General features: G+C 27.6%; 1 protein-coding gene across 3 annotated transcripts in view; it reads left to right on the forward strand.

Annotated features, from left to right (window-relative positions):
• Window positions 1-25,326, forward strand: part of LOC113796926 (cell adhesion molecule DSCAM-like) — a 32,479-nt gene extending 7,153 nt beyond the window's left edge. For 2 of the 3 annotated variants that reach the window (XM_027347224.2, XM_075820519.1), the window contains 10 exons: window positions 1,692-2,012; window positions 8,995-9,156; window positions 9,358-10,823; window positions 18,741-20,415; window positions 20,512-20,673; window positions 21,453-22,044; window positions 22,754-22,830; window positions 23,048-23,488; window positions 23,573-24,136; window positions 24,241-25,326. In XM_027347224.2, coding sequence (XP_027203025.2) covers window positions 1,692-2,012; window positions 8,995-9,156; window positions 9,358-10,823; window positions 18,741-20,415; window positions 20,512-20,673; window positions 21,453-22,044; window positions 22,754-22,830; window positions 23,048-23,488; window positions 23,573-24,136; window positions 24,241-25,088 — 6,308 coding nt within the window. In that variant the 3' untranslated portion in view covers window positions 25,089-25,326. Of the gene's footprint in view, window positions 1-61; window positions 254-1,691; window positions 2,013-8,994; window positions 9,157-9,357; window positions 10,824-18,740; window positions 20,416-20,511; window positions 20,674-21,452; window positions 22,045-22,753; window positions 22,831-23,047; window positions 23,489-23,572; window positions 24,137-24,240 lie in introns of those variants that run through there. The other variant, XM_075820520.1, reaches the window with a different exon arrangement.
• The last annotated feature ends 1,775 nt before the right edge of the window (window positions 25,327-27,101 follow it).

Below are 27,101 nucleotides of genomic sequence, written 5' to 3' on the forward strand. Positions count from 1 at the left end.
ATCAATCATCATATTTTCAAGTTTATTTCGAGCCAATCATACACACATGTGTTGATATAGTTGCGACAACCGAAAGAAAAAATAGTGGACAACAACAAAAACAAAATCTATCATTTACACTTGTATACCATTGGCCATTTTTGTTGTTGTTGTTGTTGTTGTTGTTATTATTGTTCCGGATGTTTCAATAACAATAACACAGCAACAACACCAGCATGGAACCAAAGAAAAAGCCAAGAAATTAATCTATACTGTAGTTGTCGAATTCAGACACTTCTGTTTTTATTTTTATTTTTTTGTTCGTTCGAACGTCATCCGAAACTATCATTATTATTATTATTCCTTATGAAAAGCAAGATTTGAGAAAATGACCAGAAAAAAAAGTTGCGGCACATTAATTCTAATTATTGAACCATTGATCAAAATCATTATTATTATTATTATTATTTTGAATGGGATCTATTAGTCGATTAGTAAATTGTGAATGTATATCGATTATTTGTTTGTTTCAAAATGATTTTCCCACCATTATTTTTTGTTTTTTGTTTTGTTTTCATACATTTTCACTTTCTTACAATGCTTTTATTATTATTATTTTCGATAATTCGAAGTCGTTGAAAGGAAAAGTTTTTTTCTCCAAACGATTCTAGAACAAAAAGACATACATTTTTCTTATGATTTTTAATCATTTTTTTCTTCTTCAAATAATAAACACTTGAATCATCAAGAATCAAGTGTTGTTGATTCGTGATAACTTTTCCAACAACGACAATCCAATAAAAAAAATGATCGATTTTGAAATAAAAAAAAACATGGAAATCAAACAAGAATCAATTTTTGTTGTTGTTGTTGTTTTCAATTTCTCAACAATTCCTTTTTTTTGTTTCATTGTTCTACATGTCATTTTCAAGAAAATTTGTTACATTGAAACATTTTTTTTTTTTTGATTCTTTCATCTATGCGAATGATGATGTTTTAATTGTTTTTATTATTATTATCATAAATAATTATGATGATTTGAACAATGGCGAAAACTATTTGACATCATCATTATATTCAATTTAATTTTCTTGATTTTTTTTTCATTCATTCTTTCTTCACTTTATTTGTTTGATGTTCATATTCGTTCGAATCTTATATTCAGTGATTATGAATGAATGAATGAATGAATGAAGCGGATAGAGAGAAGAAAAAAATGAATAAGAAATTATCACATTAAATTAATAATAAAAGACACCATTATAATTGAAAATGTTTTCCATATAATGGTGATGATGATGATGATGATGATGAAGATAATAGTTTGAAGATGAACAAAAAAAAAATGAATTGAACCGAAACAAAATGATTGAAATAAAAATAGACAACCATCATCAGAATATTAATAATAATAATAAAAGCGGAAAAATGATTAATTTTTTTCTTGAGTTTTCTGGCCATTAAAATGAACATTTACCATCCCCAATTGAAATTCTGAACATAGACAAAAAAAAACACAAATGAAAAAGTTATCCATTTTTGTGTGTTTGTGTGTGTGTGATTAATTTGGAAATTAATTTCAATTTGTTTCAATAAGTCAAAATATTTTCTTTATTTTCTCGGTCACTAAAAAATTAAAAAAAAAATTCTGGACAAATTTTTTTCACAGAAACATTTATTAATTCATTTGTCTTTTTGTTTATCTGATTTAGTGTTTGAAAATAATGTTGGATCATCTTTATCGTCGTCCAGTGTTCCATCAACAACAAACATACAGCCACCAACTATACATGCATATGATACAACAGTAACCGATGGTAATGATGCTTTATTAAAATGTACAAGTACATCCGATCTATATCAAGTGGTTGCATGGATAACCGATGATGATGATATTATATTACCATTTGATTATCAATATCAATTTCAACAAGATATGATTACAACAACAACAACGACAACAACAACAACATCGGGTAACTATGGATCAAATCCTTCACAACATTTTCATCATAATGGTTATACAAATTTTTGTAAGTAAAAAAAAGATACAAACAAACCAAATTCTACCTTTATTTGCAACTCAATCATTTTGAAGCATCGGGCAAATAAAAACGAATAAAATAAAATGATAATAATAATTTCTATTTTCAATGCATAACATTATTTTTAATTATTTTTAAATTTTGTCATTATTTAATCTCTGTAAAATTAATTTAAATTCATATGAATTTCATTTCTCTTACATTATTCATAGATTTTTTCAAGTTTTTTTTTGCTAGTGAAGGTTTTTTTTCAAACAAAAAACTTGAAAGCGTTGAACTGAAAATCTGAACTATAGTAGATGTAATTCTGATAGTTCACATCGTTTGGTTCAAATTTTCTTTTTTTGCTCTGTTATGTCATGGCAAAAAAATTCATTCCAAATATTTTGACTTGTCATTATTATTGTTGTTGTTGTTGTTATTTTTCTGTTAGAATCATCGTCATTATTTCAGATGCAACTAATACGACAATCATACTAAAACACACACACACCGTTGACCGCTTGAACAAGTTTTCAACTATTGTATAGACATTACGGGTATTAATTCGGATCCCGAATATAATTAATTATGTAACAACAACGACAACAACAACAACACAAGTCTAAAAAAAAGAATATAAATGATATGCTTGCGGAAAATGGAATTTTTCTAGTGATTTTAAATGATCCATTGGTCTCTATAATAACGATATTTGCTCGGTTGGTTGGCTAGTCTCTCTCTCTCGGTGTTTCATGTTGTTCATGGAATAAGAGAAAAAAAACGAAGAAGAATGACAGCAAGAAAAAAACACAAGATTCAAGCCGTAAAAAAAGTAGAAATTCAATAAATCACTCAACCACTCTTTTTAGTCTCTCTCTCGGAAAATGGTACTCTTTTTTTTTGTTACAATTTTCATTCATTTTCATCCTTGTTCATTCTGTCATGATGAATTCAATGAAAAAAAAAATTTTGACTTCAAAAATACTTAACCTTTTGATCTTTGCTTCTTAATTCAATGTAACTTGTGTGATGGAATTATTGCAGCTTTTCCCTTTTTTTCGGTGTTTGTTTACGATACCCAAGGCCAACAATATTTGGAACTGGTAAAACAATTTTCTTCACATTTCTATTTTCCCATAATTTGACAGATTGTTTTTATAAAAGATTTTTTCAATGACGACATTTTCATATATTTCTTTATACCACTATTTATTATTTCTTGGTCTCATTATAAGAATAGAAAAAAAAGAAAGAAAATGACAGAAAAAAAATGAAATCCAAGAGTTTGAAGATTGATTTTCTTCTTGAAAGAATCAAGTATGATGTACTGTTATGTTTATTTATTTTTCTTTCTTTCTTTGGTTGAAAATTAACATTTTCTCTGCTCTGTCTTTATATACACAGAAAAAAACAATTTTACCCATTCACTCGGTTTTTTTTTGCTGTTTCACTTGGGAAAACAAGAATAAAAAAAATTCAATCATCAATATTGAGAACGATCTAAGCAAGACGATCCCGAAAAAAAAGTCCCAAATAAAAATTTGATTCTTGTTCATTCACTATGAACACGCATCGAACGAGCAACCGAAAAAAAATCACAAAAAAAACATTTTAATGAAATCATTATTATCGATTAATATAGATTAAATAGAATCCTAGGGAAAAAAAGAATATAGTAAGACAAAACAAAAAAACGTAATAGTATTGTCGCTTTCCTAGGAATCTGTTTTACTGTTATGGTGTTCTATGTTCTATGGCATATGTCAAACCAAGAAAATGATGATGATGATGATAATGATAATGATGGTAAACGATCAAACGATTTGATAGAAAAAAAATTTTCGCTTGATTTCTTCCAATTTCTTCTTCTTCTTTTTTTGTTCTTTGAAATTGTGTTTTTTTTTGTGTGTATCTTCCTATTTTCACTTTTTCGCTCCGTTATTTTTGTTTTCTTCACATTCGAATGTCATCTCCATCATTTTTATTTGAGATGCGAAGGAAAAATAACAGGAAATAAAAAGCGATTAACCTTTTTACCAATGAATGTTAGCCATTTTAAAACAAAATAAAATGACCAGACACTGAATTCAAATATTTTATTTATAAGAAACAAAAAAAAATGATCATATACAAAGTAAAAATACAAAATTATTATTACCATCATCGAACCTATTGGGTTTGTTTTTTGTTTTGCTTTATTTTACTTTTCTGATCGTTTTTTTATTATATTTTATAACTTGTCTTTGTTTTGTTTTTGTTTCCTCTTTTTTTTTGGTTTTTCTATTCTCGTTCAGTTTTTTTTCAACTCAAAGATTAATGATGTTGGATCATTATTTCCATTTTATCCATTTTTTTGTTTCGTGGATCGTTTTCGTTTCGGGTCATAGCTTGTGTTGATTCTACCATTTTCTTTTTTGAACGGTCTATGATGATGATGATGAACAACAATAATAAATTCTCATCGTAACAAGACAATTCAATATATACAGTATAAACATCAATTTCAAGTGTGTGTCTATAGTGTGATTTTTTTCACTTTTATCGTCTTTTTTTTCCTGGAAAAAAATTGAAAATTAAATTAATTAAATTTTATAACAAATACGATGTTTTTTAGGTTTAAATTTTGTGTGTTGTATGTTTTATTCATACTTTACTTTCATCCGGGTACATCTTCGTCAAGATTTTTTTTCTCTCTTCCTTCTTTTAAAAAGACACCAGAAACATTTTATATTGAACATCATTGAATAAATTTGTGTGAATAGTGATAAAAAATAAGTAAAATATTTATATTGAATACAATATTAGTAAAAACACTAAGATAAACATCACAAGTTAAGAATGAAAATAGAATTCAACGAAAAAAAACTAGAATGCTTGAATGATACGTGCATAGACTTTATAATTTTTGTTTTCCGGTTATAAAGCTATTACTGTGACAGTAACAGCGAATTTTTTATTCTTTCACCCAAATAATAATTCTTAGTTTAGTTTGTCTCTTCTTCTTACTTTTTCTCACTATTTTTTTTTCATTCATGTCCATTTTTTTCTTGTAAGTGTTTGTGTGTTTTTGTTGAACCTACCACTTAACAATGTCAAACTTAAAGTGATGAGGGATAAGAAAGAGGAAGAAGAACAACAAAAAAAAATTCACCAACGAATGTTGTTGTTTCTCATTTGTCATCATAATCATTGGCTATGTTAGGCTTATGTGAGCGTGGGTGAACAAAAAGAAATTTGAATAATTGTTGTCAATCTTCATTTTTTTTCTTCTCTGGCCATATAACTTGTTTTGCATAATATTGATTGCTATGATATGAAAAAAAACAGAAAAATTTCCTATCTGGTTACGATTGTGTGATTCTATTTTATTGTTTTGCTTTGTATATTAGTTATTCTTTGATTTTCAAGATTTTTTTTCTCTCTCTCTCTTCGCTAACAAGAGTCGTAATTTAACCACACACACACACACACATTGCAACATTAGTTTATTGTGATGAAAAAAATGGGAAAAAATTTGCATATAATTGCATCCATAATGACATTTACATACGAATTAAAGCAAAAGTGAGAGACACGGAAAAAAAAGTAGAAAAGGAAAACCTACACAGATTCACTATTCACAAAGAATCATCATCAATTGAAGGAGGAAAAAAATCATTATCATCATACAAAAAAAAGATATACCGTATATAATAATAGCCAATCGGAATGATTATTTCCATTTTTTTTTCTCTCGTCTACTTCATCACACACATAAACACAATTCAATGCTTGTATAAATTGCTTTCATCACTTTCATTATTATCATTATCGAAACTTTATGTATTGGGTGAAAAGAATCCAAAAAAAATTACATAGAAAATTATTTTTTGTGCTTACAATAATCATGATTATTAGCCTCGAAACATTTACATTTTTTTATATTCTTTTTTCATTATTGATTTGACACAATACCGCCAAAAAAAACTATGACAATGACGACGACCTCATCAGATTGTTAATCGGATGTTGTTATCATCATCATCATCAAAATCATTATGTCTGTCTGTATGTTCATGAGGGCACGCAAATATTATGCAAATAACAGTTAACCGAAAAAAAATCCTATATACATGATGAATCAGAAATGTAGAAATCGACATTTATTTCTTTTTGTTTCATTATCGCATTGAAAATTGTATTAGATTGATCTATATTTTCATCATCATCATTGGTTTTTCATCATTATTATTTTCTTTTTCTTTTTTTTTGGTTGGATAATTAAAATTTTATGCAAATTATTTTCATATATAAATGGTGTGATATTCAATGTAACACACACATATATAGAAAATGTTGGCTTCACTGTCATTATTCACAGTTTATTCGTTGTTTTCAGTTGTCATTAACGGCAAATTCACACATAAATGTAAGGCGTTGTTTCAACATATTTTTCACTTATTTCTAAGAAAATCGTTAATATTTTATTCATTTATATGAATTTTCTTTTCTTTGGTTCGACACACACACACACAAAAACAATACAATTTTTAACCAAAAGATTGTGATGAAACAAAACCAAAATCAAAATTGAAAACATTAGAAATCAAAAGATTGAATACTTTTTGTTTTTCATTTCATATTTCCTATTGAATAAAACTGAGAAATGAAAATTAACTTTTTTCACTTCTCTCTTTCACTTACTTTTCTTTTGTTTGATTCTTCTTTGAAGAAAGAAAAATTCACTATGAACAAATCTGTGATTCACTTTTTGTGTGTGTGTGTGTGTATGACATCAGAAGGAAACATTTCTCTATTCATCCATTTTCTTTATTTGATTCTGAGTTTTTTTTTCTTGGTTGGATCAAACATGAAATCAAAATTGAAAAAAAAGAATAGAAACGCCTTTTTCAATAATAATCAACATCATCATTTCATTCATAATATATTCTGGACGCGTGTGTGCGTGTGTGTCTGTATTATTTTAGATTTTTTTTTCATTTCTTTTTTTTCCTATTTCGATTTCATATTTCGTTTTTTTTGTTTTGTTTTGTTTTGATTTCATGATCATATAATGGTGGTGGTTTTTTCAATCTCATGAAAGTTCTCTAGGAAAAATTTGACTATTATTGAATTTGTTTTGTTTTGTTTTTTTGCTTTGCATTCATTTTCATCAAACTGAATGTTTTTTCAATCATCGATATATAATGATGACGTTGAAAATGGAAAAGGATCAATGAAAACGAATGAAAAAACAAAATGAAAAGATTTACATATTTTTTTCCATTTGTTTTTTTTTGTTGTAAATTATTTATCACCTTGATTTTTGCTTTTCGTAAAGAATTTGATTTGCAAATGATTTTTTTCCAAATACAAATTATTTTCAATTAATAATCAAGCCTATTTTCATCACGTTGATTTCTATTTCTTATTGTCGATTTTTTCCAATAAATACTGTTTGTTGGGATAGTTTGATTGTTTTCAATTATTAAATCATTCAAAGGAGAAAAAAAAGATGAGAAAAAGTGAAAGGCGTTTTTTTCATTCTAGTCAATAATTTGTCTTTGATTATTCTTGTGCTATTTTTTTTGTATTATCAGTATAATAGATTTTCGTAGTGTTAAACAATGTTTTGTTGTTGTTCTATCATAGTGGTTATGGTCATTTAAACATTAATCAATTAGATTGAATATTGAAATTTTTTTTTGTTTTGTTTTGTTTTCATACTTTGTCATTTCAACAATAATGATAATGATGAAGCAAGTTAAAAAAAATTCTGATCATAAAATAAACAAACGCCTAAAAATATAGCTAAATTGAAGATAAAACTATTGATTATCGTTATTAGACGTACATACCATACACACACCTTTAGATTATCTGACGTAAATATTGAAAAGTAATTTTCTATTTTGTCAATTTCAATTGATTATTTGAAATGAATGAATGAATGAAAAGAAAAATTACATTATTCATTTTTTTTACCAAATACCAATTATATATTCTTTTGACCATTATTATCATTTTTCTTTCCTAAACTGACCATATTAATGATTACATTTTCTTCTCCTTTTTTTTGTTGGGCGAATTCAAATTTGAATATAATCAACAACAACAAAAACTTTGTTTAGTTAACATTAATAAACCTTATATTGATAAAATGATTTCCAATATTTCTTTTTTGATAATATAAATTCTTGTTATAATATATTTTTTTTGCTGATAATAATGTCCAGTCCAATTATTTATTGAATGTTATTAATTTTCTTTTTGTTCATTTTTGAATCATATTATATTTGATAAAATTGTTACATGGGCAATATTTTGTTTTTGTAATCATTGATTTTTTTTCTCTGGATTACACACATAAAATATTAGTTGATCTAAAATAGAAACAAAAATTTACTTTAATCATTTATCTGGATGCCATTTTTTTTGAATGTTTGCAAAAGAATAGCGAACAAGATAACGTAGACCAATAAGCAAAAAACAACAGAAACAGTGTAAGAAAACCCATGTGTGCCATTTCTTTTTCTTTTTTTTAATATGAAAAAAAATATTTACCAAAACATACCACCCAAAATATCGTATCGATAATTCATGGTACATCCATACAATTTTTTGTTTCTATCTTTTTTTTTGCTTCTTTTGATCTCTCGATCATTTTATCATTTTCATTGTTCAAAAAATGGTTTTGATTGTTAAGATAACGGTTGAACAGCAGCAGAAGCAAACATACAACTTGAAACTTTATAAATAATTCAAAATTGCAAGCCAGCAATATTGTCTCAATATTGTTGTTACTGGGTTGTTGGTATCTGGAACATTTTTTCTTTCCATTTTTTGTTTTGTTTTGTTTCACTGTTTCAAGATTTTTTTTCATGTTTTACATTCAATGACTATGAAAAAAACGATGCTCACTTTTTTCCCCTCTTTACGATTCTAAGAATTTATCGCGTTGTTGATTATAATAATAATGATATTGATGATGATTTATATTTCCCTATAGATATACCCGCTGATACACGTTATTATGTTCTCCCTTCCGGTGAACTATTGATTGCTGCCATTCGTACCAATGATCTACGGCGACAATTTCGTTGCCGTATGGCTCATCGTTTAACTGGTGAACGTTACGATTCATCTAACTGGGCTCGAATCAAATTAAGAGGTAAATGGTTTTATTTATTTATTCATTTGCTGTGTTTATGGAATAAAATTGCTATTTCATTATTTAAAAGCTATCTTAAATACTAATCGTTATTCATTGCGATACAGACACATAAATTGACTGTAATAAATCTAATGATCTGATAATTGATTTCTGAATCAATTCGCGTATTTTTCTTTTCTTTTTTTTCAATGAATACAGATCAATCAAGTCACATATCGTATCGACCGCGATATAATCTAGATGCATCATTACGTCGCACATTGACAATCGATGATAATAATGATTATTATGGACATGGTGATGGCCATAATAATGGTGATGACAATCATCATCAAACAAATCATTTATCACATAAACCAATTGATATTTATTGTTCATTTGATGCTCAACCACCACCCAATATTACCTGGTATTTTCTTAGTTATTTTGATCCAAAACATTATCGACGACAATTGAGTGGTGTCGATGATTTTATCGCTCATCATATAAAGCCTTTACAATCATCAACAACACAATCAACATCATGGTCATCACATTATACAATAACTTCACGTCATCTTCGTATAAATCAACCAACAATCCGTGATGTTGGTACCTATGTTTGTGTTGCAAATAATTCACATTTTCAAGTTCATCATGAAACGGATCTACTTTCAAAACGTTTATTACATTTAAATCTGACAATCATGAATCATGAAACACATCGTTCAGGTTCAGGTCCATATTCACCGGGTGATATAATAACATTATCATGTAATATAACACATTTATTAACAATGTTTGATTTGTTACCAATATTACCACCATCAATAAATGAGCCAAATGATGAAAATGATTTAGATCATAATCAAATCGATGATGATCTACTATCGTCATCATCATCATCATCATCAGCAACAAATCTTGATCCAGAATCAATTAAACAGCGACGTATAAAACTGTTGAATCAGGTTTTACAATCACGTTTTATGATCACTTATTATTGGTATCATAATCAAGTGCCAATTAGTACAACGATTGATCAAAATAATAATGTTTTTAATAGTAATAATAATAATGACAATAAATATAGCCGTACAAATTCTGGAAGATCTTTTTCATCCAATAAGTTATCATCAAATGATCAAAAACAACGACAACAACATTATGAAATTCTTGGTCATCAACGAAACGTACTTCGAATTTATGATCTCGAATATTCGGATGCCGGTATTTATCAATGTTTTGCTCGCATAAATGGTGGTCCAGATTTTGAACAATGGTTACAATCATCAACATTGATTACTATGTATCAATCATCACCAAAATTAATTCAAACATTCAATGAACAGATATTGATGAATCAACAAGAACTTTCATTGAAATGTATGGCTACAGGTATACCGGCACCGGTAATTATTTGGCAAAGAAATCAAATAAATTTAACAGATTTAGATGGAAATTTAATCAATTTACAACAAACTGGTTCATCATCTACTTCATCATCATCAACGAATAATCAACACTTATATCGTTATAAAACAAATACATTTCAATTGAAAACTACAAATTTTTTTACATCACAACCGTCATCATCATCATCATCGTCGACAATAATCAAATCGGAACAGCAACTATTATTTCAAACTGTTTCATATTTTAACATTAGTTCATTACGTCCACAGGTTAGTTCATATTTGCTTATTTTTTTTTTTTTTATTTAAAATCATTTTGAATTTTAAATTTTGGCTTTTTTTCATCTGTATGAATGATATGAGGAAAAAAATTTAAATTTAAAAGTTTTTCTCTTGAACCAAAACAACCAAACAGGAAAAAAAATAAAAGAAATTCTTCAAGGTTCATTTGGTTTAGTTTTTTTCATTCTTCAACTTGCCAATGCAATCATCGTCTTCGTCGTTTTTTCTCTGTCGTTCTAATATAATTTGATTTTTTTAAGCTTCAAGATGTTTTTCTATGGGCGTTTGTGTATTCGGGTCTATTTTGCATATCCCATTCACTTTACTTTAAGGTTTTTGACTTGTAGATATTTTCCATTTACAATTCATGAAAAAAATTAGAATACGAAAAAAAATCATGATTCAGACAGAAAGTAGAAATGTTCAAGTTTTTCAATGTTTTTTTTCTCATTCTATTATTGAAATTTGTATCATGATCAGCCATCAGTAAAATACTTATTTTTGTTGTATTTGACCATTGATGAAAATCCATTTATGAGGAAAAAACTTATAATATCCTAATTTTATCATAGATTATTATGTTGATGATCATTATATAAATTCATTCGATTTGAACATGCGCATCGAATTGATAAAAACTTTTAATTATTATTATTATTCTTATTATTCTTATTTGTCTAGTTTCCTTTTGTTCTATACACTGAATGATTAATCGAATAAGAAATCAATCGAAGAAAAAAAAATCCAGTTCATACTGACCACACATTCACACATTGTCATCTTATGCATAGATCATCATTCTATAGATCGAAGAATTTTATTTTTCCTTTCGCTTTTTTTTGTGTCTAATATTGTACTAATACATTTAATTATTGTGTGTTTATGTGTCCAGTATTTTGGTCATTTTGTTACTTTGTCTATGTAAATCCAAATTTTCACAATCTTGACGACAATCGACCGAAACAAATGAAAAAAAAGAGATAAAAAAATTGAATCGAAATGTTTTTGTGTTGAAAACAGAATCATTCAGCCAAACAGCGTGAGGGATATAAAAGAGAAAAAATAGAAAATATAATGACAATAGCGAAAATGAATATGACTATCGGAAATCGATATTAACGATTGTATTGCCAAATGTTGAAATGGCCACAATCATCTAGCTATCATCGGCTATTTTGCAATCATAATCATTGCCATCGTGTTTTGCTCTATATGTACAGTAATACAACGGTTAAAAATGGTTGTTCATTTCAAGTTTGTCACTATAAGTCAATCTTTAGCTAGGATTAGCATAGATGATTCCGATTGAATATTATCATTTTGTATTGAATTGTTAGATTGGATAACAGAGTTATCACTGTATAGTCAAATGGAATATTGAGATAGCACAGAAAGATATCTATAAACTAAAACTAGAACGATGACAATTTTTGGTTTCTTTGTTCTCATTCTGGAATGATTTTAATGTTCTGAAAACACATACACACAGACAAATGATAACCAACATTGAATCAAACCAAAAGTCCGGTTATTCGCTTGTCGATTCCAAAACATTATTCGATAGTATTTGTACATGTCTTGTTCTGATCGAACAAATTTTTACTGAAAATATTGATCGATTATCATATACACAATAGTTTAGTCGAAATTTTTTCTCTACTTTATCAATACAAATGATCACTGTGTAGTCAGATAATGTGTGTTTGTATGAGTTTTTTGCTAATGATTCTTGAATCGAATATTCGGTAATATATTTTCAAATTTCTCAGTTCTTTAATAACGGATGTTTGAATTGATACTATGAAATGCCATTGTTTTAAAATGTCATTCATAATAATTTTTTTTCACTATTCACCTATTGGTGATATAATAAAAAAATTCAGTTAAACTATTGACTACTCATTTGTCTACCTATCTTTATTATCATATATAAATTTTAGCTACATTTAGACATCATATACTTGTGGGAATTTTGATATACACATTCATCATACTTTTGTTCATTGTTCAAATGAAAAGATGTAGTTTCAAAATAAATAATAATAATCAAAATGGAGAAATTTTCTCATTTTCTATCCTTTTTCTTCTCAATCTTCATTCACACAATGTCTAGTCAGAGAAAAAGTTGAAGAATCGAAAAAAAATTCCACTTCTAATCAAGTGTTATGTCACCTTTGATGATACAAAACGCAGACATTGAAAATGAATTTTTTCTCATCATCATCATCACATTTATGTACAATGTATATTTTACAAATGATGATAATAATATTGGAAGTAAGTCTTCAAATAAGTTGTCCAGGGAATTCTCATTTGAACCGAATAAAAAAAAAGTAAATTATTTGACTTGAAAGTAAAAAAAAAATTTATAGAAAAATTTATGAACCATTCAATATCATCAGAAAATGAATGAAGAAGACGAACGAAAAAAAAAATTTGTCTCCTATTAAATAAACTGAACGTTCAAATGAATATTTGAAAGTTTGTGCATCCTTCTCATTTTTTTCTTCTTTTCTCTCCAAGGGTATAATATCAAATTCTTGAATTTCCAGTTACATTCATTTACATTCTTCAATCATCCACATTCATTCTGTTTATGTGTATGGTGATGATGAAAAATGTAAATAATTCATCACAGAAAAAATGAACCCCAGATGATTATAATGACGTTGATATAAGTAGAAAAAAGACGAAAAGCAAAAAATTGAACAAATTCTAAAAAAAATATAAAATATTTCAAAGATTCAGTTCCATATTTTTAGTTTCGTTTTCGTTTTTGTTGTTGTTAGCATCATCACATTCAACATCACAAAATTCTTTCACATTTTTTGTTATCCTCTCAATTAATAATGTAATAAATTTTTTTTTATCATTTCAAAATTTTATTCCAATTCTTCACATCTATTTTACATTTTTTTTCTTCTGTAGGGAAGAATTTTGAAAATTTTTGAATTTCATTCGTACAATCACAAGCAACTGTGATTATGTTTCATCTATGCATTTCAGAAATTCTTTAAAAAAAATTCCACTCCGATTTTCATGATTTTCTTTGGAATAAAATTCAACCGTATATTTAAATAGGTTTATCGTGCATATTGTATACCAAAGAAAAAAGAAAGAATCGGAAAAATAAGGGAGAAAATAGTTTAAATGATGGTTCATTGGAAAGTTTTTTCTTCTTCTTCTTCTTCTTCCATTCGTTTGTGTTCATTTATTTATTTATTTAGTTTTTTATTTCGTAAAAAATAAAATTCAAAATGAGTTTTATGAAAAAAAGTCTTTGGATGTTTTGTTTTTTCTGCTTCTGCAGTGATGGTGGTGGTGGTTTCGAAATCGTATGAATTCAGTGTGTGAAAAGACTAAATGAGAGTGGAAAAATTATAGAAAAAAAAACAAAAATGATGCTTGCCGCTCATCTTTGATTCTTCATCTTGAAAACATCACATAGACTTACATCACACGCAAAGAGAATTATATGTAATCATCATTTACCGTGTTAAATAATGCATAACTAAAGTTTATTATTATTTTCTATATTCCTATTTTCTATACTGAAAGAAAAAAACACGTTTCTTGAACGTCATAATGGAACATTCATAAAAAAAATTCTTAAAAGAACCAAACAACAACAACAAAAAACCGAAATAAGAAATATTCCTGATGATGCCATGTGAATGAATGCAATGTTTGTCCATGTAACAGTAAAAACACACGCACACACACGTCTATAGAAAGAACAATGTATTTATTTTTTTCACATTCTATGTTCCATTTTCTTTTTTTTCATTTCTGATGTTGTGTTTGGGTTGATTTTTTTTTATTCAAATTTTTCCTTGAACGAGCTTTCTTTTTTCTCTCTCATCGATTGAAATTTTTTTTCAATGTTTCGTACAATTAAGAGCTTTTAAAATGTTTTTGTTTTCAAAAAAAAGAGAAAAATTCTTTGCCATCCAGTTGGTCTGGGTTCGAAACATAAAAACAGAAGGGTTAATTTCTTTCTATACCAAAATAATAAAGTTGATTTGTTTCATAAGAATAATGGTAAGAGAATGGTAAAGATTTTTTTTTCTTGCAATAGAGTGCATATACAACAATACAGACTTTTTATTTAAATATTGATGAACATCATTTTAATTTTGTTGCAAGAATATTTCATTGATATTGGTTTTCAATGTTTTATTTTTTGTCCAAAATTTTTACTATTTATTCGCACATTTTAAATTTCTTTCTTCAAATTCTTTTTCGTAAATTATTCAATTTTCTTTCGAAAATTATTCAATTCTATTTTATTTATACAAACAAAAATTCTTTATTTATACGAAATTCTGTAAAGAAGAAATTCGTTTCATTTTTTTCCCTCGACTTTGCATACTAAAACTTTGTATGCAGATTTTTTTTTCTTCATCGTTTTTCCTTGATCACATTTTCATTCTTGTCAAAACCAATTTCGTCATCATTCATAGTCATTGTTGTTGTTGTTGTTGTTGCTATAGTTATATTTTGAATTGTTTAAAATCATTCACTTATTCAATTTGTTTGAAAAAATAAGTTAAATGAATTTGAGTGTGGATATGATGATGATGATAGACAGAATAGATGCTCAAATAGTGTATATTCCAAAAAAAAGAATGAAAGAAAACATTGATGCAACAAACACTTTTGATTCATCATCTTTAATGATGATTACATAAAATCTAATTTTGTTAAATGAATTTAAGTGAATAATAAAATTTTATCATCAACATTTTTTTTTATTTTAGTTAAAACTCTTTTATCATCATCATCATCATAAGACATCATTGTTTAATGTTTTTTTTGTTTTTTATCTTATTTTCATTGGAATTTTCAATTCAAACAAACAAATTGTATTCTGGACATATATGAATTTTTTTAATAAAATCGATTCTATAATGGAATTTTTTTTCTTTTATGGAAATGATTATGATGATTTCATCAACAACAAACAAACAAACAAAAAAAAAGAAGAAGATCATTTTACTTCATCAAATTCTTATTTTTGATGATAATGGTTTCCGAAATTTAAATCAATCGATTTTTGAAAATAATAAAAAAAATTTATAAGGCCAAAAAAGTCAATTGTTCGTGATTATATTCAATTTCTTTTTCTTGAACACACAAAAAAAGAAAATAAATTCATAAAAGCTTTTATGTTAAACTAAATTGACTTTCAACATATCAGAATGAAGATGGTCATGGAATTTTTTTTCACCAAAAAATAAAATGCTTGTCATTCATTCAATTCAAATAAGTTTGAATCGTTTTCGAAACAACAATTTTTTTTGGATTTCAATGTTTTCTTCAATTCATTTCCATTGTCATCATATTGGTCATCATCTAGAATTTCCATTCAGACATTATTTGATATTCATTGCATTTTATGGCAAAAAAAAAGAAACGATAAACATTGAATAATAAGAGATTATTCAGTTGTGCGTGTTGTTCATCTGTTATACGAATGTGAAAAGATTTTGTTGTTGTTGTTTTCTCTCCAGAGAAATATTTTCAATTTTGTTGATGTTGTTTGCTCTTTTATTTTGTCCTCCATATCAAATAAATGTTCAATTGTTTTGTGTGAAAAATAACAAAATTCTTCTAAACTGTTCATCATGTAATTTTCAGTTGATGAAAAAAAATACAACTCAAAAAGAATCTGCTGATCCAGAACTATTTCATTTCTTTTTCTCAAAAACAAAACAAAAAATTCTCTAGTTTTTCGGTCATTTGAAATTTATGAATATTCGTTGTGAATAATTTATATTGATATAAATGTTTGTGATAGAACATCTTTTATTTGTTTTGGGGACATTTTGCATTTCATTTTCAACTTTTTTTCCATTCGTTGTTCATTCGTTTGTTTGATTTATTATTATTATTTGGAACATTTGACACACGTATGCAATTACATGCACGCTATACATTTCGTGATTTCATACGTATGAAATTTTTTTCCATGGAAAAAAAATCATCATAACAAATGAAATAAGAAAAATCAAAACAAACCAAGAAAAAAAGGAGAGGATTCCATTCAATATGCTTTATTTTCTTTTGAAAAACGGTGGAAAAAAAGAATCGGTTATTTTTTTCTTGGAAAAAAATGAATTTTCCATTTTTGTTGTTGTTGTTGTTGACATCATTCTATGAAATCAGTATTTGAAAATCCGGGAAAAAAAGCGAGAAAATTTTTTCTATTGAATTTTAAGATTTTTTTTTGCACAAAAATATTTTCATAGAATATAATGATATTATGCATTCAATTCAATTCAATTCATATTTAACACTTATGTTACTATATGAATATATGGATTTTTTTCTTTCTTCAACAATCTTCTTCTGTCTCACTTTGTTTGTTGTTGTATGTCTGAATCTGAATTGATCGCAAATCGATTGTTGTTGACAATCTTTCTCTCTTTTATTGTTGTGGTTGTCGTCAATTATTAGCGGTAATGTTAAAGTGAGGTTAAAAGCAACGGAGAAAAAAAGGAATTTTTCTTTTTGACTTGTTATGGAAGAAAAGAATGGTTTTCTTCCTTCTTTTTGTCGTATATACGTGGTAAGATATGCAACGACAGCAACAACAACAAAAAATTGTAATTTTTCATCATTTACAATATCACTATGGGCAATCTAATGGCAATTTTTATTCTGCTTTGTTCAAAAAAAAAAATTGAAAATCGATTATTATTATCCCTTCGATACCCGTTACACACGCACTTATCATTTTCTTTGTTATTGATGCATTTCTTTTTTTTTCTTTACTTGATAATAATCAATTGATGGAATTCATCAGTCATGATGATGTCTAAGTATGAAAGGTGGTACTAACGCTACAATGCGTTAGTTTGGTGATAGTTTGATTCTACTACATCAAATATGTATAAAATTTTCAATTTTTTTTTCTTACAAAAAATAAAGCCAAAAAAATTTTGATAAATTCTTTCTCACTTACTGAAAAAAATGATGTGAAAATCATTCAGCTGTGGTTTTTTTTGCTTCATTCAAGAAATGTTTTTATACGAAAAATATTCACGTTTTTTTGTTCTTACGTGTGTAGTAAAAGAATTGAAAAATTGATTTTTTTTATGAAAACAGAATAAAAATATCGATCGTTTTTTTTAAAACTCTGATTTTTAGTCCCTGATGAACGTTTATTTCCTACCAAATTTGTTTGATTTGAATGTAAAACATCATCGGTTTGTGTGGAAAGTTTCTTTTTTCATTAGAATATCAATTTATCACCTAGAGAAAATAAGACAATTTATATTCTCATTATTGAAAATAATTTTACATTTAGTTTTCTATTTTGATCAAAGAATCGATTTTTTATTGATATCATATCATATCTTTCAGCTTTGAATGCAAAGAATCTGTCTTGTTGTGATTTTGTGGCTGAATATTTTGTTTTGTTTTGTTTTTCATTCGTCGATTCCGCATATTTTATTCCATTTGTTTCGATTTTGTTAGATTGATAGTACATACCACACAAACATAGAAATATACAAACACAGAAAGCAACAACAACAACAATTCTTTATTTATATTTGATAATTACCTAAAATTGTGTTTGGTCACGTAATCACTAACAATGTTAATTCTTGACAATTTTGTCGTTTGGAAAAAACAAAAGTTTATCGCATATTAATTCTACTAAATTATTTTGATCTTTTTTTTCGAAATCGGAAACGGAATGTTTTTTCTTTTTGTTTCTGGAACAACAGAAAAAAATTGCAATCATTTTCTTTTTCTTCTTTATTCGAAACAAAATTACAATTTAATTCCTTAGTTTTTTTGTATTTATTTTATCAATGAATTCATTAGTGTTTTGTCTGTGTTTATTCAGCACTATTCTAATAATTTGAAATTTTTTTCTTTTTTTTTCTTTGATAGGATGTTGGTCAATTTCGTTGTTTGGCTATAAATCGTGCCGGCTCTATTGGTCATCAGGCACGAATTGGTATTATCGGTTCACCATATGTACATCCGATTTCTGATCAAACGGCTGTTGTTGGTCAACAATTTTCAATACAATGTGCCTATAGTGGATATCCAATTGAAGAAGTTTATTTTGTCAAATCTAAACGTCGTCTTCCATTCGATGAACGACATATAATCACACAAATGGGTCATTTAACTATCACACAGATCGATAAAAGTGATGAAGATGATTATTCTTGTATTGTTATTGGTGAAAATGGTCAACGTTCTCAGCAAACATTTCATATCAATACAGTACTGCCACCTGTATTAAGTCCATTTATATTTTCTGATGCACTTGAAGAAGGTACACGTGCAACAGCTGTTTGTTCAGTAATTTCCGGTGATCCTCCTATTACATTACAATGGCTTAAAGATGGTCAACCATTATTAGGTTCATTAACAAGATCGGTTGATCCACAAATACAAGTGCTCAATATAAAAGAATTTATTTCATCACTTATTATAACCAATATAACAAGACGCCATCAAGGTGTTTATACGTGCCTTGCTACAACACCAAATACCAGTTCAAATCGTACTGCTATAATGCGTGTTAAAGCGCCACCAAAATGGCTAATAAAACCTGCTAATAAAGTAGCTATAACACAGCCTACAATTAATCCTTTAATTCCACTTGATAATTCAATGATGATGATGTCAAATCATCCGAATACTATGATTCGTTTTGATTGTCTAGCTTCAGGCAATCCAACACCTGTGATACGATGGAAATTTTTACGCATGAAACGTCTTTCATCAAACAATATAAATGTACGAAATAATAACAATGGAGAATCATCACAAATAGAATCAGTTCCAATATTAAGTAGTCCACAGATACATGTACTTGAGAATGGTTCATTATTAATTCGATCGATTGATAAGACAAAATTCGAAGGAATATACTTATGTGAAGTATCCAATGGTGTGGGTAAACCATTGGAAGCTCGTGCTTCATTGACCATATATCAAATACCACAGATACAAGTGAAAGTAATTCCTCATGGTAATGATGGTATTGGTGGCGGTAGTACTGGTGCACATAAATTACCATCATCCTCAGCTCAAGATCATGATCAAGTGATACAAATGGCCATACGTCATCATAGTCAAGTATCATTATCATGTACAGGAACTGGTGCCATACCAATATTTGTCGGTTGGTATAAAAACGGTCAAGAAATCAATGTATATGATACAAGTTCAATAACATCGACTAGTTCATTTCGTTTATTTGAATCTCCTGGTTCGGGTACAATTTTATCTGGAAAAAATCATGGTAAATCAACATCCTCATCATCATCATCATCGATAGATAAGAGTAAACAATTCGGTGAACGTACAACAAATTTATTGCTCAAACATGTTGGCAGGAGCGATACAGCACAATATGTTTGTTTGACACGAAATTCATTTGGCATGACACATCGCATTATTATGCTACATGTATTAGAATCTCCTGATGCACCCGAATCATTGAAAGCTATTGAAGTTGGTAGTCGTACAGTAACACTAACTTGGTCGATCGGTTATACTGGAAATCTACCATTATTATCACAGAATATTGAATATAAAAAAGAAGCTGGTAAATTCACCATTCCATATGGACCATGTCATCAATATTATTAATTGTTTTGTCTTTTATTTTTTACACTTTTGCATATGATTTTTGACTTTATAGATAAAACTTGGCACAATGCATTGATGATCAAATCGAATACGAATACAGTAACTGTACATGGTCTACAACCATTGACACCATATGAATTCCGTGTTTCATTTGTCAATGAATTAGGAACTAGTGAACATTCACGTTCAATTACATTGACCACACAGATGGAAGGTAATTTGTGAAAAAAATATATAGAAAATCAATATCAAATGAACAAGAATTTTACCAATTTTACAACAACAAGAAAAAGTTATCGAAAAACAAATAGATTTTTTTCTCATTTTCCATGTTTAATTGTTATTGAGCAAGTGCAGATTCTTTTCTGCTTTTTTGTTGTTGCACTGGATAAATGAATCAAATGAGTCCCTAGACTCTGTCTGGTCTTTCATTCTTTCTGACTAGCGTTATATCATATACAAAGATAAAATATAAACGACTTTCTACCAAGATGACAGATGAGTTTTGAACGAACGAACTAACCAAACATATATTTGTACAATCTATGTCTCTGTCTTTTTTTTCTACATCCTACAAATGAATGAAGAAAAATTTCTGAAAAAAATAAGAACAAAAATAGCATCATTCAAAACAATAATAATATTAATAATAATGATAGTAATAATAACCCAAATAATAAAAAAGCAAAAAAAAAAAAAATGGAACAACAACAACAAAAGAACATTTGGGGCCATTAATTTTCATGTAGACTATATATGTGTGTAGGTATTTGGGACCCTATGGTTTTGGCTACAATTTTGCTTTTTGTTTTGTATTCTACACTGAAACACAAACACACACATATCATCATCATCAATATTTATGATGTTTTATTATAAGAGAATTTCGTTGAAAAATGAAAACTTAAAAATTTTGTCTCCCTCTCTCTCTCTCTATTAAATTTTTTTCTATGGAATCGGGAAATTTTAATGAAAAAAAAAACAAATTCGTAGCACCAACAGTCATGCCGGACAATATACGTGCCGTACCATTAAGTACTCATGCAATACGTCTTACATGGTCAATACGATTACCACCATCATCGCATCAACAACAACAACCACATCCGTCCGATTCATCAATCGGCAATAATAATAATAATAATTTAGCTGCAACTACTAGTGATATTGAAATAATTGATGGTTTTTATATTGGTTATCGTACTATTTCAACATCATCATTACCGGAAACTGGTAGTAACATTCCCGGTAGTAAACAATCACAATCATCATCTACAACTGCTGGTATCAATAATAATAATCATCATCAATCATTGTCATATACATACAAAACCATATCGAATACACCAATCCAACCATTATATTCGAAAATGTCAACAATTGGAAATAATAATTGGAAACAATCATCATCATCATATGGTATACGTGCAAAATCTTCACCAAATTCATTTCTAATCAAATTAAATAATCAATCTACAATCGAAACGGATCAAACATCAACATCTATGATGATGATTTCAACATCACCATTTCATCAATATTATGAACATATAATCGATACATTACAGCGGCAAACATTGTATCAGTAAGTGTGAATCCTTTTTTTCCTTTTGTTTAATTTTGAAAATTTTTTTCAAAATGAATTAAATGAAAATAAAAATTTCATTATATAAATCCCAGATAGAAGAAAAAAGGATAGAGACAGAGAAAGATAATTTATTTTTCATTTTAATGATAAATGAAGTGAAAAAAATTATAAATTATTTAGTCGATAGAGAGTCTTTTGGTCATTTATGTTTATTGTGTGATATAACCTACACACACACAGATACATTGATCCACTGGATCACTGCAACGAGAGGAAAAAAAATCTAATTATAAAACTTGGTAATTTGTAATCATACTGTCGGTGTGTTATTGTATTATCACATCCTTTATTTTCCGGATACATTTTGTTGTTGTTGTTGTTGTTGAGTATATAACGATCGAAATGGAAAAAAATAACGGGTCAAAGTTTTTTTTCAGATTCTCTTTTTGAACATCATTCATATTTCACATCATTGGTTTTCGGGCCAATGAAAACAAAAACAAAACGTTAACATAGTTACTGTGTTCCATAATTGAGAGAAAAGAAAAGAAACTCACAATAACAATAATTTGTTATTTTTTTCGGTCTTTTTTTTCATTTATATAACAATTTTCCTTGTTTCATTTTTTTTTCATTAATTTTCGACATTTTCTAACGAAAAAAAAACAAACGTTATTTTCTATTGTTCACAATATTTGAAAATTAGATTCATTGTACAGGCATTCAATGAAAAGGGTGCTGGACCATCATCGATCGAGGTTACTGCTCGTACATTTGCTCATGGTTAGTATTATACATCATAAATTTTGTTTAATTTGATAAAAATTTACCAATTTGTTCGAAAAAAAATATTTATTTATTTATTTCTGTTTGTTCTTGTTGTTGATAATGATTAACGATTAATATTTTTTTTTCTATCTTTCCTTTTTATTTATTTCAAAATGAATTATATTTGTTCAAAATAACAAAAAAAACATGTGCATCCTTTCTCACTTATAAGATCCACCAAGACCACCAAATTTTCGTATTGAAAATGTATCCACACATGAAGCATTACTTTCATGGGATTATACATCAATCATTTCACGTGATAGTCTTTATCTTATGTCTTCTTCTTCATCATCCTCCTTATTGTCGTCATCGTCTGGATCATCTTTGATTGGTAATGGTCAAGATTTACAACAACAACAAGATGACAATGGTCCATTAATAGTCGATGGTTATGTTATTTCATATCATTTAGCACAAAATTATGTTATTGATGATAATAATATTGGTACAGAAGATTGGCAATCGATTACGATTAGTTCATCATCAACATCATCATTCACATTGAGAAATTTACGTTGTGGTAGCGAATATGTTACACGTATTGAAGCCTTCAATGAAATGGGTAGCGGAAGACCATCGGAAATGATACGATTTTCAACGCTTGGTGGTCGTAAGTGTTTTTTTCCTAAAAAGAATCATTTGTTCATCTATGTTGTATAATTCTATATTTTTCTTCTTAATTTATTTTTTGTAGCTCCAATACCACCAGATAAATTTGCCAATCATTTCATTATATCGAATATAACATTTGTAATCATCAATTTGGATCTTTGGTCTGATGGTGGCTGTCCTATCACTGGTTATAGTATTAAATATCGAACAAGACGTCATTATCATCGTAGCTTTCTAGGATCATCCAATAACAACAATAATAAAAATAATGGTGGATGGATTACATTATCTACACATTTGATGCCTGAAAAAGAAAAGTTAATTATTCGTGATCTTATGCCCGGAACATGGCATGATTTGATTATAGCTGCACAAAATGATGCCGGTAAACGTGAATCTGAATATAGTTTTGCTACATTGACTGAAACTGGTGCTACTGTCGAACCATTACATGCATTTGAATCAAGAATGGCAACAAATACTGGTACAGCTTTTACAATTGTTGGTGCATTATTCGATGATCCAATGATATTCATACCGGCTATTTGTACAATTATTGTTTTGATTGTTGTTATTTCGACATCAATATTTTTATATGTGATGCGAATGCGACAAGAAGCACTACAAATTGCCAACGAAGATACATGTAAGTAATTTATTGAGAATTTTTCTTTTTCATTTTGCATGTCTGAAATATTAAATGATTTACCTAATATTTTTATCAAATTATCGTTTGTTATCCAATCATAGATTGTTCACATAGATCTAGTACACGTTTAGATGAAATGTCATTAAGTTCATATCCAAATAGTAATGGAACGTGTAAAAAATCATCATTAATGAATGCAACAAAATTGAATGGAAAAGTACATTTAAGTTATGAAAAAAATGGAATGATAAATAATAATACAGAAACGGAACCACTTTATGAACAGACAAATTTTGCTACATCCACCGGTGTAAATCATCAACCATTGTTAAATAAAGCGGCAACATTTCATAAAAGTCCTCATCATCAACGAACCGTTATGAAACAATCGATTGGTGAGGCAAATCTATTGGAAACAATTGATCTAACATCATCAACAACACCAGCAACAACAACAACGGTTAACCAACATCAGCATCAACAATCATCGCAAGATCAAGATCAATCAAATGAAAGCTATAGTTTTGAACCAATATTTGATCATCGTGATCCAATGATTGAACAATATTTCAAGACATTACAAACTCGTTCATATCATCATCATCAACAACAACAACAGCAACATCTTAATCATTCTAGTAATTCATCACAATCATCACATTTATATCAAATGCCTGAACAGGTTAAACAACAACAGCAACAACAAGCTAATTTAATAGCAAACTTAAATTCAGAAATTGAAATGATCGATATTATTGGTGATGAAACATGTACGATAAAGAAATCTGCATATCATCAGCCATTATCATCAATAACAACAACAATGACAACAAATACTACGACAAAACCATGTAATGCATATATGACAACATTTGGCATTGTTAGACCACAACAACAACAACAGGGTAATGTTGTCAATATTCTTCAACAACAACAACTTCAACAATAATCAATTTTGGATGAAAAAAAAATTCATTCGATTGCCAAATCTTAATTTGATGAATAAAAGTGATATTTATCTATCTTTATTAATAAATAGTTTTTATTTCCATCCCATGCTGCCGACCATTTTGAATTATTTTGTGTTTTTTCTTAAATCGAATCTAATAAATTTGTTTCATTTTCTTCCATAATTATATAAAAATTAATGATTGATTGATTAAATGTAAATTTTTTGATCTATTTGATTCTTAATTGTTTTTCTTCTTTTTTTTCTTGTTAAATAAATTTATCTGTGGTGATTAAGATGAATTAAAAAAACTAGAATAGCTGGAAACTTGCAATAAGTTGTTTGCTTATTTCTAGCAACTGTCATGTTGATTCTGTTGCCGTTGTTTAACCAAACAAATTTATTGATGAATTTTCAAGTGTTAAAAAAATCAAAAATTCAACTCATCAAAAAAAAGCGGAACAAACGGAATTCTCTTCCATTTTCAATTTCACAACCATATTTGTACAATTTACAAACACAAAAACAGAAAAAAAATCACAACAACATTGTTGTCGAAATGTATGTTTGCAAGTTTCAATATTTGAACATTTTCAAATCAAATCATCATCATGAAAATTTGTTGAATTCACATTTGAATTTTACTTTTTTTTCCTCGACAAATGATTTTCATCGATATATACCATCAACACCGGTTATTGGTTTGGACAATGTATTCGGATGTTTGTTTTGTTTGCCAGTATGTGTGTACATTTGTATAATTTATACAACACAAAAAATATCAGGAAAAAAATGATCGTTTAACTTTTCATCATTGTAAAATGATTTTGGCGGATGTTTCTGAATAAATAAACATTTCACATCAAATCGAATTCTTTGATTCTTGTTGATCAAATTGCATACAAACTGAATGAATGGAAAAACAAACAACAAATAGATAGATCAAATACAAAATTTAAATGACAAATTTTATTTTTTCAAACGGAAAAGGTAAGAAATAAAGATGAAAAAAAAACAGAGAATGATGTGCATCATTTTTTTGTGTCATGTGAACATTTAGAAAACAAAACTATTTCGGATTGTTCTGTATTGAAGAATTTTAAATTTATTCTACATCATGACATTGAACAAAACAAAAAAAAACATCCTTCAATTTTAATCTTTGGATCTTTGTTTTCATATCAAATTTCTAATTACATTTCATTTACACTGAATTATCATTTTCTTTAATAATGATAATTTTCCAAAAGCAATATTTTTGTTGAAACCGAAAAAAACCAAGAAAAAAGACAAACAAACAAACAAACTTAATTTTATTTTTTTCATTTAAAAAATTTCATCTAGTTTCACATTTCATCTGGTTGTTTCAACTACTATTTGGTTTTTTCCTGAATTCTGGTTTTTTTTCCTTTTTTTCATTTGATTTATTGACTTAAGTGTTTTCTAATGTTTCTTTTGTTTTTGTCTCTTTGATTATTTTTTTCGAATTCTTAATTCTGAACAGCAAGTATATTTTTTTATTTAACTTTTCCAATGGATAGTTTGGAAAAAAAGAAATACCAATTCCCGGTAAGAATCCATATGGTTAAAATGAAGAGAAATCATTTTCAAAATCACTACAATATTGGTGGACATCATAATGAAAACAAGCCAACCGAATTGAAAATGAAAGTTGATTTTCTTTTATTTTGTAGTTTAATGTTGGTTCAAATATATATTGTTATAGATGAAAATTCTGTTATGCTGTAATAGTGTGTTTGTGTTTCCTTGACACTGTATAATATCATTTTTTTTAAAGTTTAATTTAAATTAACTCATCTTTTCTGTTGTCGTTTTGTCCATTATTTCCTTTGACTATGTTATAATCATCATCATCATCATCATCAACACATCATATAATAAAACAGACTGTAAATGTTAAACATCGTACAAATTACCATTCCAATAACAACAACAACAAAAATTAGCTAACATTTTATTCGACAAAAAAAAAAATTCATCATGTCATTTTTA

This window comes from Dermatophagoides pteronyssinus, unplaced genomic scaffold, assembly GCF_027571235.1.
Source record: "Dermatophagoides pteronyssinus isolate colony J.1.1.1.1 unplaced genomic scaffold, Derpt_VIB-CSIC_2022.12 sq0007, whole genome shotgun sequence".
Classification (NCBI taxonomy): domain Eukaryota; kingdom Metazoa; phylum Arthropoda; class Arachnida; order Sarcoptiformes; family Pyroglyphidae; genus Dermatophagoides; species Dermatophagoides pteronyssinus.